The following is an 18,606-nucleotide window of genomic DNA, read 5'->3' as shown; positions in this document are numbered from 1 at the left end:
ATGACCTCCTGCATTCTCCAGGTCTCCCATGCCCCTGCCCAGAAGCAGATGAGGCATCCTGCCAACTCAGTGGAAAGCATGGGGTGATCCTGACCACTGCAGATGATCTCCCCTGCCCACTGTGCCAGCTCCCCAGGGCCACCCTTGCTGCAGTCAGGGGCACAGAGCATCATGCCCTGCCACAGCCTGCAGCTTGCTCCCCTCCCCACCAACACTGCCATTACCTCTGCCGGCCTTGTTACTCCTCCACTTCCCTGGGAAAGGTGCCTAACCCACCGGAGACAGGAGCAGCACCAGCCCCACGTTTCTCCCCATCCTGGGCTTTCACACCCAGCACTCAGGACTCCATCCTGCTGCCCCACAGCACTGCCTCACACCCCTGTGCCAGGGACATGCTGGGTGTGTGCTGGGGAGCTCAGCAGCACCCGTCTCCCACATCCATACACAGCCAAATTTGACACCAGCTCCAACGGCTGAGCTGCGGATCTGCCGGCAGTATTATTACAAACTTGTGTTAATTGCTGCACAGTGCCTTGAGCACCCTTCACAGGGAGAGGGATGCAGATAAACTGTCTATTCTTAGCACTGATGGTTCCCCACTCCCGGTGCCAGCCCACACCATCCTCCAACTGCTTCCAGACCTGCTCCCCCTCTCAGAGTGCACTTGGAGAGTCCTCACTGCCAGGGAAAGGTTTTCTTGAGCAGCAGTTGTGTTTTTCCCACTAAAGGTGATTTGCAGAGAAGGAAGGTCCTGTCTCCTTCAGGAAATCTATTTGTGTCACAGGAGGGAAGGGCAAGCTTGGGACCAGAAAGCTCTGTGGGAGCTACCACTCAGCCACTGCCCAGGTGCCCCAGGGGTTAGGGGCCAGCATGTAGGAAGTGTTCTTTACCTCCAATCCACCACCTGCGTTACAGTGAGTGAAGGGATGCCGACACACTTTACTATTCTATGCAAAGAGCTGCTGTTCCACCTACAACTCCAAATTTTACTGTGAGGCTGGCAGTACTTGGGACAGACAGGGTGGAAAATGCTCCCCAACAGGCACCAGGGCCAATCAGAAGGATTTCAGTGGAGTCTCTGGACTCTCCACTGTGTGCCAGCTCCTGTGGCTGCCCTCACTATGCACCTGCCAACACCAAGGGCTGAGTGACATGTGACAGCAGCAGTCACGAGCCTCAAGGCACAAGGGGTGAGTGGCCACACGCCTCTGGACCCCACACACTGACAAGCCCCTTCCCCTGCAGGCTGCAAGACCCTTTAAGCATGCCGAGACCACACCGAGATACAGCCCCCAGCTTGGACAGTTGGGATCCCCAGCCAAGTTCAAGACAATGCCATTCCCTGTGCTGTCAAAGCGCCAGCGCACACCGTCCCACAGGCAGACCCTCCTGGGAATGCCACGCTTCAAGGATGGCACAGAGGGGTCCCTGGCAGACTGCAGCCGGGATTTATCTCCTCTAAGACATCTCAGCTCCATGCAATGGCTGCCTGCACAGCACAAGCCCTCTTCGCCGTGGGAAGCAGCTCTGCAATGTGCTTTGAGCTCTTCTCCCTAAATTTGCTGTGGGGGCCTGTCCAAGCACTGACGATGCACAGCCCAGAGCCACAACTGCTGCAAGAGAAGCTGAGCCAACACTACAGCTTGGGGGGAAAGCATCAGCCAAAAGTCACTCAAACAAGGAAGCAATTTGTCTTATTCTGGCTACACTCCCTTGAAAAAGGAGCGCGGAGCAGGGAAATCGGGATCACGTGCGGCGCGCTGACCGAGCACCCACCGCAGCAGCAACGGGGAGCGTTCACACCAGGAGCCTGACAGAACAGAACAGGGGAAAAAGGATGGAAAAAGAAATGCCATGTGACCCCTCGCTCGATCCAAGGCAGACATCACATCCAAGAGTTCAGAATATGAAATACGCACAATGAGCACCAGTGAGTAATTAATCCCTTCAGGAACACTGTAAGTGATTGCAGACAGCTTACCAAGAAAAAAAAATTGGAAAGTCATTGAAAAAATTACCATAACATGTTTCTTTTCTTTTCCAGCCTGAAATACAATGAGATCTGCAAGGAGCCCTCTCTGCTCTGCACAGTGTGACAGCAGTGGATTTCCAACAACAAGCTGGTTTTCCAACAACACTCAATCTACCTGCCAAGGTGACAGTTGTGAGAAACCAGCCCGGCCTGAGGGACGGCAGCAAGAGTGGCCAGTCCCAACACTTGGCTCTGGACTAGGCATCACTGGGACATGGTGGAGGAACATTTCTGGAGGGACAAGGCATGGCACAAAAAGGTGTCCACAATATTGCACAACTTCATCAGCAATTCAAACTCTCCAGATGACTTTCGCAGGTCAGAGCTTGGCTTAGGGAGCAGGACAAGCCTTCCTGGTGATGGGATTTGGGCTCCCTGGTGATACTCAGCTTGGTGAGCCAACCCCCTCTCCTACCTCCACCTCTCCTCTCTATCCTTGTGCTCCTTCTTGCCTTCTTCCACTTTCTCCAGCACTAACCAGCCACTTCTCCTTCTGGAAGGCTCCAGTTTGGGCCAAATTCTGACCCATTGCACCCAAAGTCCCACATCTGCTCACTACCCTGCACCAACAGGCAAGGAATCGCATCTGTCCACATCTGTCCCTGTGCAAAGCGACCATATGCGGGTAATCAACCCTGCAATCCCCCATGAACAGATGGACAAGCACCCAGAGGCATCTGCAGGGGGGTCTGCCTCTCCCCTTCCTCCAGCCTCAGTCCCCCACCTCCAGGGAGCATTGACCCCCAGCACAGCCAGGGGGAATTACAGAGCACAGCAGCTGCCTTTTACTTCCATAATTCCATGGTAGTTTTCAACTACTACTTCTACTTGTAAAACTGGAGTTTATTAAAAAGAGTATTGCAGAAGGTATTTTCTCCTGTCAATAAAGTGACTTAAATTAGTTGGAACTTTCAAATTAAAAACACAACCTAAACTTTCACTTCCACTCACAATCACTCTGATTTGGAAAACAGAGTTTTTTCCTCATGTCCTCTCCTGGGTTTTCTCCCCTCTCTCCTGTTCTCTCCTCACCATGTTTTTGTTTAAAAATTCATCAGGCCAGGGAAAAACGCTGGGGCAGGAAAAGAGAGGGAAAAAAAAGCAGAAGAAACTGTAGCTTTTGCAAACCCATCTCAGCACAGGGGAGAAGAAGAGCTTCCAGACTCGCCTCCCTGCTCTTGGAAAGCGAGAGGCACTCGGAAGGACAAGGGAATATTGTGTATTAACCAACCTCCCGCATGCTCCAGCAGCGGATGCGGCCTCACTGACCCTCCTCAGAGTTCTGTGATCCTGCCTGGCCTAACAGCTCCTCCAGCATGGCAACCAAGGGAAAAAGGGATGGATGAGGCAGGAAAACAAAACAACCCTGTGTGTCGGTGTGGGATGCAGCCTGCTCTGGCACTGACCATAAACCCTGACTGCTGCTCCCAGCTCGTGACACGGCTCTTACTCCAGAAAGACAAATGCCAGCTCATGTCTGGCCATGGCACGGCTCTGAGCTGGACACTGGCTGATGTGAGGCATATCCCACAGCTGACATTGATTTGGGGAAGGACTAAGATGATGTTACACAGCAGCAAGGTCACTCCTGTACCCAGCGGCACAGGGACACAAACACCATAGAACAGTTTGGGTTGGAAGGGACCTCGACCTAACACCTTCTACTAGACCAGGTTGCTCCAAGCCCCATCCACTCTGGCCCTGAACACTTCCAGGGATGGCACAGCCACAGCTTCTCTAGGCAACCTGTACCAGGGCCTGACCACACTTATAGTAATGAATTTCTTCCTAATATCCCTTCCTGCATCCCTGAGCATCCCTGCGGTCTCAGGAGTCACTCTCACTCCAGGCAGATTCTGCTCTGCTGTTCCAGAGCTTCCCCCTTACAACACGATTTTTGAGGACAGCTGCTGCACTCCCCACACAGGACGTGTGTAGCATCGGCTTACGAGTGAGCACACTCTGCCAGTGGATGAAAAGCTATATGGAAATGGAAGATCATTACCATGATCTCTGTGGAAACATCCCATCGGAGCAAGTTTTTTTTCCTCCTTCTTCTCTCTCCCCATGTGCACAAATTCTGGCACCCCACGCACCACTTGGCATTGCCTCAGCACTGTGGGTCCAAAATGCAGGCGTCTGATTTCTAAAGCCATTGTCTGGGATGTGCTATTGAGCTGCAAAACATGGATGGTTTGGGATGGAAAACAGGCATCTCCTGAAATACAAAAAGAAGCTGGCAACCCAGATTCTATTTGACTTTGAAGCTATAGAGAATGTCAACCAAACACAATTTGCTTTATTCCCACAAAGGCAATGAGAATCTCAGCCACAAAACAAACCCACACCTCTGCCCTGCAAGGCAGCGATGGACAAATGGGGAGCAGAGCGAAGAGAGCGTGGCTTCGCCCCACTGGTCACCGCTGCGGCACAGAGCAGCTGAGCTTGGAAATGCATTACCATGCTCCACCTGGGGATGTGAGGCAGGAAAAGCTGCTTTGTAAATTTACATTTGATTTGGAGCTCAGGGTTCGTGTGCCGTTCCATTTGCCAGTGCTCATTTCTCAGTTCCAGACAGGGAGGTTTGCAGGAACCCCCAGAGTTTCACCCATTTTAGTGCAGTGACTGTGTGCCAAGTACCTGCTGTTCCCTTTTGAAAGTGAGCAGGGTGGGAAGTGCCCAGCGGTGCAAACAGCCGCTGAGCTGAGATCGAATCCTGCCTCCAGGTTACTGTACTTTCCCCACCATAATATCTGATGGGTGACCTCTCACTGCAGATTCTGCTTTCAGAGGAGCAGCTTTAAAAGCCCAACCTCCAGGCCCCACCCTGCACAGTCCTGAAAGCATCTCACAGGCTCCAGGATGAGATTCCCTCACTCATCCCCCATGCTGCTTTATGAGTGGGGCTGTTCCCCTCCCCTCGCAGGAATCAGCCACATGTTCTCCATCTGGGAGCAGATGCCCACGAGCCAATAAGCTCAACTTGGAAAACTTCACTGAAAATAGCACCAAATTTCTGAGTGCTCTACAGACCACGGCCAGATGATGGATATTAGTGCTCCAGCAACTCCAGGACGCTGTTTGGCACAGCACAGCAAAAGCACAGCTAAAAGGGCTCAGGGAAATGGAAATGAGAAGGCTGGAGGTGCTGCTGCTGGAGTGTCTGCCCTCCTCCAGATGATCCAGCCTGTAAGGAGGGAGGATCTCGGTCTGCTGGTGAATCAGCCCCCAAGTGCTGCTGTACGCAGCCTGGAGTGTTGAAGGACACCGGCTTTGGCCTTACAGCAATCCCTGGCATCGCTGGGGCACAGGGCAGAGTCCTGGGGAGAAAGGTGAGGCACCACGTAGGGCAGGGCCCCTCACTGCCCCATCCCAGGCATGTCGGTGGCACCACCAGCACAGGGCTGAGGAGCAAGAGGCCTGGGGTAGGTTCTGGGCGCTGCTCCTCCCCACAGGGTCAGGGTCAGGATCAAAAGCAGCCAGCTTTTGATGCATTCAACCACCCGACAGTGGGGGAGACAGGAGGTCCAGACAGTGACAAATCCAGCCTCACACCACCCTGGTTGAGACATCAAAATGGAATTTGCCAAAGGACCTTGCACTGATGAGCTGTGAGCTCCAGGCTACATACAGCCTGGAGCAGAGAAGACTCAGACCTGCTGGGAGCCATGGAAATGCTCGTACTTCCCCTTGGCCAGCAATCACACATTCTCCAGGCCACGCAGGGTTTTAACCCCGCTGAGTCTATGTACATGTACCACCACTACCAGGAGCCAACAGGTGCCAACTGGCCCCTCTACCCCCAGGGCCTCTCTTCATTGCCCACCCTGAGGTGCAATGCATGGCCTGTCCAGGGTGACTCCAATTCCCTGGAAGGGTTTTTGTTACATTTTTAAATGAACCTGGGGTCCGGGAGAGGCAGGAGTGTAGGGCAGCCACCTTCCACTACACCCAGTGGATGGGGCAGTCCCAGAGAAAAGCCCCCAGGCTGTCCCCATTGACTCCCCACAGCTGCTTCCCTCCAGCAGCCCTGCCCTGCCCTGATGCAGCAGGACAGAAAGCCCCATGCCAAGCACCAATGCAGCCAGACTCCATTTACTCCCACCCTTCGGTCTGCAGAAATCTCAAGTCCTGCACAGCTCAGCTGCAGTGCAAGTCCAGCTCCTTAGGATTCGGCACATGCTCCTCTGGGCTCACAGCAGCAGAATTTTGAGGACATCATCTGTCCATCCTCCCTGCTGGGATGGGAGCAAGCTGAATATCATTATTTCCCTTGCTTCTGCACTGCCTGTTGGGAGTCTGGAACCATCTCCTTGTCACTCCCTTGGTGCAGTGAAGGTCTGGAGGCTAAATGCAAGGTGGCTGTGAAAGGCCACAGCTGGGTGACCAGGGGTCCTGCACCGATGGTGGCCTCAGCACACTTGGCTCCACATTGGTCCTGCCCTGGCAGAGCTGGACAGTCCCAGGTTCCAGCCAGAATCTATCAAATGCCTTTCCTCCTGCTCTTAAGATGAGGGGAACTTTGCTGTCCCCTCTCCTGCAAAGCAGTGCTCCCACCTTGGAGCCTGCCAAAACAACCCTGCCTTACCGGATTTCACCACTGCCAGGTTGGCCCATGACTCTGTACCCACCCTGGCAAAGCTGCCTCGGGCCTCTGAACCACCGAAGCTGGGAGAAACCTTGGGATATGGGAGCAAGCATCCACGAGGCCGTCAAAGTGTCCCCTGCAGCACCACAATGGGAAATGGCCGGGGAGGGATGTGCTGGCCCCATCGAATGGCCCACAGTGCGTTTTCTGCCAGCCCCAGCTCACCTCGGGGAGCTCCCGCATCACAGCGATCAATGTGAATTAGCTGCTATCTATTCTTCCACTTGTTTGCATCAGCTTGGAAATACAACGCCAGACCAGAGATAAAGTGAACTGGAAATACCCCGGCAGTGTCTAACACTTCCAGCCCGAGGGGTTCATTCAGCTGATGAGTTTCACCACCACAGGTTCCAGCCCGAAGAGCAGTTTCCTGCACACCCCATGCACATCCCTCCCTGCCAGCGCCCGCATCTCACATGCTGGGCTATGAAAGGGCTGCTCTCTGTGAGGTGGATTTCACAGAGCCCAAACCGCTCCTGCCACGCTCCCTGCAAAAGCTGATGATGTCCTGACAAGGATTGGGCCACAAAGCCCTGCCATGATTAACCAGCTGAATCTCCAGGCCAGAAAAAACACTGGGGTAAACCCCTTTTAGTGTCAATCCAGGCTGGCACAGGAGCACAACAGACCCCAAGCTGACATGTGGGAAGCCTGAGATGACGACGCTGCGCATGGGCGACGAACGCGTGATTTTGAGAAGTGTCTCCTCAGTGAGTTATTCTCAGTGCACAGCAATGCTGAAAGCTCACACACTATAAATAGCCAGCAACAGAGTTGTACCTGCGCTGCAGCTTTGAACGTGCTTCAAGCCAGCCCGTGGAATTGGGAGAGCCAGGCTGGGGCAGAGCCAGCGCCAGGGATGCTTGAGGCCCATGACAAAGCAGAGGTGTAAGCTTCAGGCAGTCTGGGCTCCCAACAGAACCAGAAAGGGCTAGGTTTGGCCAGGACTGGGTGCTCTTGAAGAAGCTTATCTGGTTGCAGGGTCTCACTGCCAGCTTTGTCACTCTGGATGACACAACCCTGCATAAGATGCAGAGAGGTGGGACATGCAGCTCCCCCAGACACCAACCATGCAGGCTGGCACCCAGCAGGGCTGGCATGAGAAATAAAGATGGTTCCACTTTTCTCCAGTGCTAAAGGTATGTCTCTACCCCTCTGCCATGCTGCATTTAAGGGGGAACAGCTTTAAATTGAATGGAACAGGGTTAGACTAGAGATTAGGAAGAAATTCTTTTCTGAGAGGGTGGTGAGACCCTGGCACAGGGTGCTCAGAGAAGCTGTGGCTGCCCCATCCCTGGAAATGTCCAAGGCCAGGCTGGATGGGACTTGGAGCAATCTGGTCTAGTGGAAGGTGTCCCGGCCCATGGCAGGGGATGGAACAAGATGATCTCTAATGGTTTAACCCAAACCATTCTATGGTTCTGCAATGACCCCTCCAGCTCACACAGCACAGGCTGCTGCACCCATGGCACAGCTCTGCCTGTTTTTCTGGGTTACATGAAAACAACCAGAACCTCCAGCAGCTTCAACAAGGACCTCAGCCATGAGCCATCCTTCCAGCTCACCAAGCAAGAGAGGTGCCGATCCCACAGTCGACGCCAGCCGACCGGCTGGTGAGCCAACGAGCTGGCACAGAGCCCGGCCCTCCCGCTGCATCACCTGTGGCTGCGAGTCAGGCTCACAACCTGCCGAGGGAACCGCGGCTTCGTGAGCGCAGCTCAAACCCTCAATTTGAGTTCCCCACTGAAAGGCACCTCCTAGGTCCCTCCTAGCCAGCTCACCATCCCCTCTCTACCCACCAGGCAAGATCCAGCCTGAGGGGAAGGCAGAGCAGCCCCGCCTTTACATCTTCAGACACTAATTTCTGGATTTGCCATAAAATTTTTCTGTAATTTCAGGGGGATGCTTGAGGCCAGACCCTCACAGGTAAAGGGGAGGACTGCAAAGTGCCCACCTCTGGATGAGCAGGATGGCTAAGAAGAGAGACAACAAGGCTGACACAACACCACAGCGATGTGGAGTGATTAAGAATCACTGATACCTATGCCAGGTGGAAAATCCTGTGCTCCCAACATGCTGGCATGCTCACATGTTCACAGAGGTGGAGGCACATGTCCTGGCTGCAGGACACACCTGCATTTCACTGGGCAGCACGGGGGTACACATGTGCCCAACACCTGCTCAGGTCCCCCATCCAGGGAGCTCACATGCCGTGCTGTGCCAGGGCCACAAGGCTCTGGAGCCACCTCCCTGATCCATGGCTGCTCCCAGGAGCGAGAAAATGTCCTGCCCAGACGTGCTGAGCTTCTGCTCAGCTTCCCTGTGTGGATTCCAGCAGGTCCTTCCAGTGGGAGATGAATCTCAGTCCTCCTCCTGAATTAATAAAAAATACATGATGTCCTCAATTGAACAAGACAAATACCAGCGCAAGGAATGAGAGAAATGCTGGCGTGAAACAAAATGTGGAAGAACTGGACTAGAGGAAGGACCAGCAAATCGGTGGGCACTGGGCACCACTCCTCAGTGTCACACCCGCCCTGACACAAGCACATCTCCATTTGCACAGCTTCTAATCTCAGCTCTGCAATGCAGCATCCCCTGACTTCCCAGCTTCCCGGCTGCAGCATCCCTGCCTTCCCAGCTCTCCTCCCGCTCAGCTCCCTGCTCCGAGCTGCAATGCAGCAGCGTGGGCAAGCCCTGCTCTCTCTTTTGCCCCTCCACCCCACCACGAGGCAACATTGAGCCTCCCAGCTGAGCTCCGAGCCTCACACATCCTCTACCCTCCCAAGCTCACTGCTTTCCAGCCAGAGAACCGGCAGCCCCTTCCCTGGCTCCCCCGGGAGAGCTGCTTCATGTGTCTGGAGGAGGACGTGACTTTGCAGGGCGGGGGATATGGCAGAACTGCACCGTATCTGATCTCCTGCGTCCCCACAGCTCTGCATGAGACACACTCAAGGTGCGAAGCCTGGAGAGGGCAAGGACTCAGCTACCGCAGAGGGATGGAGCCATCCCACTCCACCCAGGGAGTGGATCCAGGCTCAGCAGCTTCACCACTGCCACCAGTACCAGGAACACTGCACACACACAGAGCCCAGGACACCACTGTCACAGGTACCAGGAACACCACACACACGGAGCCCAGTACCAGAAACATCACACATGCACATTACCCCAAGACACTGATGCCACTGCACACGCAGGGCACCAAAAGCCACAAGCACAGTGCCACAAAAGACACTCTGGACCAGACAAGTGACTGATTCAGAGGATGTGCCAATGGGTCCACCTGACACCGCACAGCCAGGCAACCTTGATCCCAACACTGCAGCCCTACAGCAAACTGCCCGGTCACACCCACAGCTGAGCCAGGGAAGCCGGGAGGCACATGCTGGTCATGGCAAACAGGCTGGCACTGGAGGTTGGCATCACTCATAGGTTACACACCTCAGAGGGTGCAGGCTCTGGCTCTGTGCTGAGCTGGAACAAATCCTCCCCTGTGCAGTGGGCACAAGCATCAGCCAAGTGCTGTCCTCAGATGCTCAAGTGAGAGTGGTCAGGGGGGATCTGCAGGTAGAGGGGACCAGGGACATTGTTTTCTGGCACCATGAGAAGCTGCACAGGAAGACAAAGAGCTGGGAACCTAAATGGACACAACAGGGTGATTGACTGTGGGGGCGGCGTGTGACAAGGGAGAGCTGTGGGCACAGAGACACATGCCACAGCATGAAAAGCCAAATACACAAAGCTGGGAACAGGGGCATGTGGAAGATGCTCTCCAAAAGGACCCAGTACTGCCAATGGTTCCCTGAGTGCCACCCACATGGAAGCACGCTGCTCACAAGGCACCAGGACCAGGCAGGAGCCATGGGTGGGCTGGGTCCATCACCCAGGTCCCACTGTGGTCACATCCCACCAGCAGATCCCAAATACCACTTCCAGAATTGCCATAATTTTCTATTCATTTACATATTTTCTTTTTAGACATGTTGGATTTGGGGGTGAGATACAGGCAGTCACTGGGAAAGCCCCATTTAAACAGGGATTTTCAGGCTCTTTGGGGAAAACTTTGTTTCAGCAGTGCATCCCCAAGTATGTTTTTTTTCAAGTGTTTGCTCTGCTACCTTTCCATTTGGAAAGAAATTTTGAAAGACAAATCTGGATTTCTTTTTTTCTCAGTCCTTTTTCCACACTGCTGTAATCACTGGGAACATGGCACATCCCAAACAGCTTCAGCAGAAGAACTGAGGCCCTTGGATCCCATTTCCAGATCTTCTCCCCAGTCACTGTAGCCATCTCAGCTGGAGAAAGCAGACATCTACTACCTGCTGTCAGCTCCTGAGAGCAGGATGGAAGCAGCAACACAACTGTGTACCACTCCCCTTTCTCCTCACTATTACCCCAAAGGCAGGAGTCCAGCTCTGTGGGTAAAAAGAAATAAATCCCCATCCCAATGACCTCGTCACACAGGGACCTTAAGAGAGGAATAGCATTAGCGGTATCAGGACAGCCACAGCACTTTACGAGGCAATAACCTGCCCTCATCACTGTGAAGAGCTACTTGGTCTCTGACCTCCTCATGGTCTCCTGCCAGGGAGCCTGGCTACTGCTGCACAGCGCTGCCAGGGGCCCATTAGTGCTTAATTAAACCGGTAGGAACAACATGGGGCAGAGGGAGGAATGCCATGGGGCAGAAGTGCTTCTTTGATCCCACACTGTGTGTCTCCCAGCAAGGATGGCAATCAGAAGGGAATAACTTGGTTCCCATCTCCACTAGGGTCAGGAATGTCCTTGCATGGGACATCTCAGATGCCAGTCTTTTCTGCACTGGGGTTTACTTTTTAAACCAGAGTCAGATGCTACGTGCAGCTCCCGCCTGTCATGGAGCCCTTCTGCCCATTCCAGCCCTTGGCTCTCCTCGCCACCACTGAGGGGCTGCGGGCACCCACTGCCCACCCAGCACCAGCCTGCCCTGCCTGTGTGTTGGCACCACAGGGGTACTGAGATCCCGCGGGCACGTGCTGCCCAGCAAAGACATCCCTGCTGGGCCACCTGGGAAGGGTAGCATGGCCCACCTGAGGGCTGCAGGACTGAGATGGGTTATAGCTGCACCTGAAGAGTTTGGCAAGGCTGCAGACTCCTGCAGCAAGCATTTCAGGGAACACCATCCCCCCGGGATCACACGTGTGTCCGCCTGGGCTCTGGCCCACACAACACCGACCACTTATTCGTTGATGCGAATTAGCAGCCACTTAAGAGGCACCACATCCAGCAAGAGATGGACAAGGAAATGGCTGCAGAAAGCAGCTGCAGGATCTCGGAGGTGCTCTGGGGAGCTCTAGGTAAGTGCAACCATCATGCTGGGCACTACATCCACGGCCCGTACAAAAAAGCCCCTGCACCTGCACAGCCTTGTCCATCACACGTGGACACGGGCATGGCAAGTGCTGCACAACCAGCTCTTCCACCACACTGGCCACGTGCCCTCCATCCCCTTCATCTTGTGGTTGGGCACTGGCATAATTAGCAACCCCAGCTGCCAGCCAGCTTTGATGAGAAGCCTCAGTCTTTGGTTGATGTGAAATGTGTAATTTGGATGATGGAAATAGCCTCTACAAAGCACATGTGGTCGCTGCGTGCCCAGGACCTCTCCCAGCTTGCTCTTTAAACAAGGTTCAGCTACAAAGGCGTCAGTGCCATCAAACAGATGAGGCAGCGGCAGTGACCGAATGAGAGGTAACATTTGGCCATTACTGAATAAACTGTATTTTTGGCCAAGAGAGGCTTGGGAGTGCTTCTGGCAGGAGACGCATGAGGTAGAGATGAGAATTCGGGTGTGGAGACCAAAGACACACAAGGTCTCTGGAAGCCACTGTGGCTGGCAGGGCCAGGAGCTCAGAAGCTGTACAGGCTTCTCAACACAGGTCAGCAGTTCAAGGACAACCGTATCTGCAGAGGCTGGAAGTCCCTGCAATTTCCGCCTCTCTCTTCCCAGCACAAACCGAGCTTGTGGGTCTTTCCATGCCACTCTGGATAGCATGTCCTTCAGCAGACATAGCCAAACAGCTCAGGCTGATGTTTCGCTTGCCAAAGGGATTAATGAAAACAGCAGAGACCTTCCTTCCCTCCCTCCCAAGCATCTCCTGTAGCAACCAGGAGAAAGCTCCTCTCCTGGAGCTCCTCACCAGCCCTAGCAGGGTGTGAAGCCCCCACTCCTGAATCCCACTCTCCTGGGATCCCATTCCTTCTGGGTCCATCTCTGCCACAGGAACCACCTCTTCCTGGGGAAGACAGGTTGCGGAAGGTACCATCACCACTGAAGAAAGTTCCATCCGCCTGGATCGCACCAGATGTACAAGCAAAGGGGTCTGGAGGCTCAGCGCATGTCTACACACCCTCAAGTTGGGGTTGTGCCAGCACCACTGTCACACTGCTCCTTTCTCTCCACAACCCCAGGCTCCTGGTGGCATCCCCATCACACAGGCTGTCATAGATGTGCCAGGTCACGGTTGGCTTGGGTAAGTAGGTGTGACTCAACATCACAACTCCCATGAATGTGGGAAGTACAACCCCAAGGAAGGGAAGTTTCAGCAGGGTGATGCTCCTGCTCTGTCCACCCCAGGCGCTCTCCCCATCCGACTCTGGACACAGCCCTCAATCCCCCCCACAGGAAGCCCGGCAGTCCCTATGTCTTGGAAAATTATTGGCAATACACAGAGGACAGATCTGGCAGAGTTTGGCCCTCATAGACCAGCTGACCAAGCCTTCAGATGCTAAGTGCAGTCCAAAGGGATGTTCAACACTTCCCAAGGTCAAAGTCAGCCCTGACTGATGCAGGTGGAGGCTTTGCAACACCCCAGAAACCAAACCAGTTGCTGGGGGCACTTCCACAACCATGATCTTCCTCAGAAAGTGCACAAGATCCTGTCTTGGATCTCTGGTACTCCAGAGTACCACAAACTGGGAGTCACTCCCACGTGGGCCAGGCCCCCCGGCCCCCAGCAAGGATTTCTCCTGGGAATGCTGAGGAAACTCCCACCTAAGAGCAGAGCATCATGGGGGGACACTGAGATTCCCCCAGGCATCCCAACACCAGTGAGTGGCAGTCTGTTAGTCCCCTAAGTGACAAATCCTCCTGCAATCCTGCCCTGCTCCCATGGCATCTGGTGCTACCGCGGCATTAGGGCTGAGGATGGATGTCTGTAAAGCCAGCTGTGGGACCATTGGGGCAGCCGGGCTGACCTCCAGCATCCCACCTGCTCATCCCCACAGTCTGCCTGTCCTCAAGCTCACTCTGTGGCCTTCCACTTGCAAGCCCTGGGATGCTCCAGCATCAGGGCAGACCCTGCCAAGGAGAGCACTGCTGCTGCCTCCGTGGCTGGGCACGGCCAGGGAGCCAAGGGCAATGGTCTGGGAGGCTCCATGCCTGCATGCCAGCACACGCTGGTGCACGCTGTGCCAGGGCCCTGCTGGAGCTGGGGCTGTGACACCCCAAAGGCTCCTGGAGCAGCCAGGGGTACACAGGGAAGTGGACTCAGCAAGTGCGGCTTTCCAGGTGCCTGGCTCCGGCACACACTCCAGCTCCACATCCCCAAACCGCCTCCCCCAGGCTCCAGCCAGGGCAAGTCTCTCCCCTTTCTCTTCATCACACAGCAAGGACAAGGCATCTCAAGCTAGCTCAAGCGCCAGAGAAGCTCCTGGCCCCCTAAAAAGAGGTCCCAGGCAGGGAACTTGAAGGGAGTGGGCACACCAGTCCTGCCTGTACTGCTGCTCCCCCACCACCAACAACCACCACGGCTTTACAGCCAGCCAGCTTGAGCACCACGAGCACCATGATGGTTGTGCAGGGCTCCCTTGCCACCTTCTTATGCCAGTTTGCCAGACCAAACACAGCTTTTCAGAGCCACAAGCCCCCACAGTCTTTGCCCAGCCAAGCCCTCAGGCACTGCCGGTTGGGATGCAGGGAAGACTGGGTGTCAGCGGGAAGCAGAGGTAGCCACAATTCCTAGAGATCAGCATGCAGCATGAGAGAATGGGCAAGGGCTGGGCTCACCTGTACCAAGACCCAATGCTGCAGCCCACGACAGGGGCAGTGGGTTCTGAGGTCTGGGGCACAGCCAGCGCTGGGCCAGTGCTCGCTGTTCTCATGGAAACCCACCATGCACACAAGAAGCTCGGGGATCAAACCTGCAGGGATAGCCAAAGCGCAGGCAGCCACAGCCTGAAATCGGCTCATGCAAACCCTGCAGCAGCATCCTTGGAGAACTCTCCTCTGCCAGAGCCCCAGACTTCAGTGGAGCTCTGGACCTACCCAAAATGGAGCAGCAGCGTGGACCCCTTGCGCAGCACCTCCACCAGCAGCTTCCCAAGGTCACCCCCAGGACGAGCCACCCTGATGGTGGGGACCAGCTGTGGCACCCGGCTGTGCAGCCTCCATTGTGTTTGGCGGGTGTTGAGACCAGGAACGGCCAACAAGACACGTGGGGGAGGACAAGCTTCACCACCACCTGCCACTGCTCCTTGTGAGGAGGAACTACCTTTCCTCCAAGGAAAGAGGCAGCTGACAGCACCTTCCCTCAAGCACTGCCTTGGAGATGCACTGAAGGCTGGAACCCCGCTGCTCTGGAGCCAGGCTGGGAGAACTGGGGGTGTTCAGCCTGGAGAAAGCTCCAGGGAGACCTCAAAGCTGCTTCCAGTGCCTAAAGGGGCTCCAAGGGAGCTGGAGAGGAACTTGGGACACAGGCCTGGAGTGACAGGAGAGCAGGGGTAAATGGGATATTGGGAAGGAATTCTCCCTGTGAGGGTGGGGAGGCTCTGGCACAGGTTGCCCAGGGAAGCTGTGGCTGCCCCTGCGTCCCTGGAAGCGTCCAAGGCCAGGTTGGATGGGGCTTGGAGCAACCTGGGACAGTGGAAGGTGTCCCTGCCCATGGCAGGGGGTGGAACAGGATGAGCTTTGAGGTCCCTTCCAACCCAAACCATTCTGTGCTTCTAAGTGACTGGGGACACTGAGGCTGATGACTCCTTTCCCCTCAGCCTCCCTTCACTTCAAGACACTGAGGTGGCCACCAGCGGGTCCCTCACGGAGTGTCAGGAGCCCAGATGCCTCCAGCTGCCACCTCTGGCCATTCCCACCTCGACGACGAGCCCGGCGGTCGCGCCGGCCGCACTCACCCAGCATTTGGCTGAAGAGCAGCTGCTCCAGGTCGCCCAGCACCGTCACCACCAGCTCGGGGTCCACCTTCAGGTACGGCTTCTCCTCGGTGCCCGCCGCCACCGCCGGCCCCTTCCCGCCCAGCAGCTCGTCGTCGCACTTGCCGCCGCCGCCCGCCTCAGGGGCCTTGCTGAGGGGCTTCACCTCGGCGTAGGGCCCGCGGGGGATGCGGCTCGGCTTCCCGGCGGGCGGCGGCTTGGCGGGGCCGGCGGGGCGCGGCGACAGCAGCGAGTGCTCGGAGCGGGACAGGCTCCGCGACATGGCGGGCGCGTCCCGCCCGCGGGGGCCGCCGCGCCCGCCGCCCCCCGCCGCCGCCGCCCCCGGCGCTGCCGGCTTGGCCATGTCGTCGCTCCAGCGAGGCTCATAGAGCTGCCGCTTCTTCTCGGCGTCGGTGAGGAAGGCGAGGTTGGTGAGCGACTTCTGCTTGCGCAGGTTAGAGCCGGCCGGCAGCCGCCCCTCCGCGCTACTCGCCTTGAAGACGCGCAGCTCCGCGCCCCGCGGCCCCGCCGCCGCCGCCGCCGCCTTCGCCCGCTTCGGCATCACAGTGCTGCCGTCGGGGCCCCGCCGATAGCCGCGTTCCTCCTCGCCCAGCTCCACGTCGGGAAGGCTCTTGAGGTTGCTCCCCAGCATCCCCGCGCTGCAACCATTTAACCCGCCGGGCGCTGCTGCTGCTGTTGCTGCGGCACCGAGGACACACCGGGCGAGACAGAGGGAGAGGCGCCGTCAGCGCCCGTCCCACCGGCCGGGGCGGAGCGGGGAGGGGAGGGGATGGCGCGGGCGGGGAGCTGGAAGGGGGGGATAGCGGGGTGAGCGGCACGGCCCCACCTCGCCGCTCCGCCGCCGGCAGGACACTGCGAACCAGCGGAATGTCAGGGGCGAACAAAAAGGGCCCGCCCTCCTCTGGCGCGAGCAGGGGGCGGGGCGCGGCGCGCGCGCCCGCGGAGGGCAGGGAGGGGAGGGGGCGCGCGGGGCGGGGCGGGGCCGGGCGGGAGCGCGCGCGGCGGAGCTCGGGGGGCGGAGGGAGCGAGCGGGACCCCGGGGACAGCGCCCTGTGCAGGACCCTGGCGTGACACGGGACCCCCGGGGCGAGGGATGAAGCTGGCGAGCACGGAGCCGGCGATGGCCCCGGCGACCCCCGCGACCACACCTACCGGCCCCGTCCCGCAGCCCCTCGCAGGCAGGGACGTGCCGGGTGCTGGGTGGGAGGTGGGTGAAGCCAGCGCGGGGGTCCCACGCCCCAGCACCCTGCGTTGTAGCACCCCCTGTCCCGCCTGCCACGGACCCCACACCCACCTAGACACTGCACACCCATTCTCAGGGGGGACAAAGCATCCCCGTTTCCCCCCCCAAATTGTGCAGCAAGAGCCCAGGGTGGCCCCAGGAATCCCCCGAGGGACATTGTGCCCCCCCAAACCCAGCGGGGCCTCTCCACTGATCCAAGGGAATTAAGGGCGGGGGAGAAGAAGGGGAGTGGGATCTGGTTATCATCATTTTTCATTAATTACCCGTCCCTTGGGAGGGGTGAATTAAGTCTATTTGGTGACCTCACGCGGGCTGCCATGGCAACCGCCGGGAAATATTGCATTAGAGCCCGTCACTGCTGCCGAGATAAGGACGGGAGGACAGGGGGCAGTGCGAGCCCCCCAGCCCACCCCCGGGCCGGTGATCCGGGGTTCAGCCCGTGGTAGTGCTGAAAAGCCCCAAAATAACTCCGCCTGGATGGGACAGTAAAGGGTGCCCAAAAAAGGGTGTTTTGCACCAAAAGGTGCTGCTGGGGCAGGAGGGATGCACAAGCTGCACCCCAAAGCCACTCGGGGTTTGGGGGCGGCTGTTGCCTGGGTGTAGGGCCCGCTGTGGGGGGCAAATCTGCGGGTGTTGTGTCGTTTGGGGGCTGGTGAGGTGATTCTTGGGGTCTCCCAATGCCCCCTGTTCCCTCTGGCTGGGCCCAACGGAGAAGCTGGAGCAGGCATGGAGTGAGGGAAAGGCTCCAGCCCCTTCCCCGGTGCCGAACCCGCTCGGCTTTATCCCAAAACCTCCCCAAGGAGCAGGGCAGCTGCACTGGGCGCATGCCAGCCCCGCTCGCTCCCTCCTGCTTCCTCCTGGAACATCCTCCCACTTGCCGCTGGTTTCAGCACTTTCCAAATCGGGGCTCAGCGCTGAACGCCGTTATTCTCTGACTGAGGTGCTGCGATCCCAGGTCACAGCCGGCCTCTGCCAGGAGCCACCGTGGATCTGACCGACTTCTGTCCCTTCAAATCGCCCGGTGAAGCTCCCGGCTCTCTTTTTCCCCTTCCCTGCACATCTCTGGAGCATCCCGCCATTCTCTGCTACCGCTGCCCTGGCAACCGCCGCCCCAGCATCCTCCCTGGATCCGCCCCCCCAAAATCTCCCCCCAGAGCAAGCGCCAGAGGGGACTGGGGTGGCCTCAGCATTGCAGCGGGGAGCTTGTATTCAGCTCCCGAGAAAGGGGGCGACCCAGTGGTGGGTGTGGGGAGCCAGCGGTCCCTCCGCGCCGGTTCCTTGGAAATGGGTCATTCCTGGAGCTCGCTGGGAAACGGGGAAGAGGAGGGAAAGGAGCCAGCCGGGGTGATGTCCTGGCGCCGTCCCCGGAGGGATCAGTCCCTGTGCTGCTCACAGTGTAGGGTTTTGGCCACGGAGGTCACCTGATGCAGGAACTGCAGCCGAGCCCCTCCCAGGGGAATTGGGCACCTCCAATGT

The 18,606-nt window shown here is 57.2% G+C and overlaps 1 protein-coding gene across 7 annotated transcripts in view; it reads right to left on the bottom strand.

The window, feature by feature from the left end:
* Nucleotides 1-18,606, bottom strand: part of NAV1 (neuron navigator 1) — a 74,350-nt gene that overhangs the window by 41,153 nt on the left and 14,591 nt on the right. For all 7 annotated transcript variants that reach the window (XM_039565204.1, XM_039565206.1, XM_039565208.1 and 4 more), the window contains exon 4: nucleotides 15,849-16,565. In XM_039565204.1, coding sequence (XP_039421138.1) covers nucleotides 15,849-16,565 — 717 coding nt within the window. The remainder of the gene's footprint in view (nucleotides 1-15,848; nucleotides 16,566-18,606) is intronic.

Source organism: Corvus cornix, chromosome 26 (genome assembly GCF_000738735.6).
Source record: "Corvus cornix cornix isolate S_Up_H32 chromosome 26, ASM73873v5, whole genome shotgun sequence".
In the NCBI taxonomy this organism is placed as follows: Eukaryota; Metazoa; Chordata; class Aves; order Passeriformes; family Corvidae; genus Corvus; species Corvus cornix.
The sequence above is the reverse complement of the archived record's forward strand: the minus strand, read 5'-3'. Positions and strand labels throughout refer to the sequence as shown.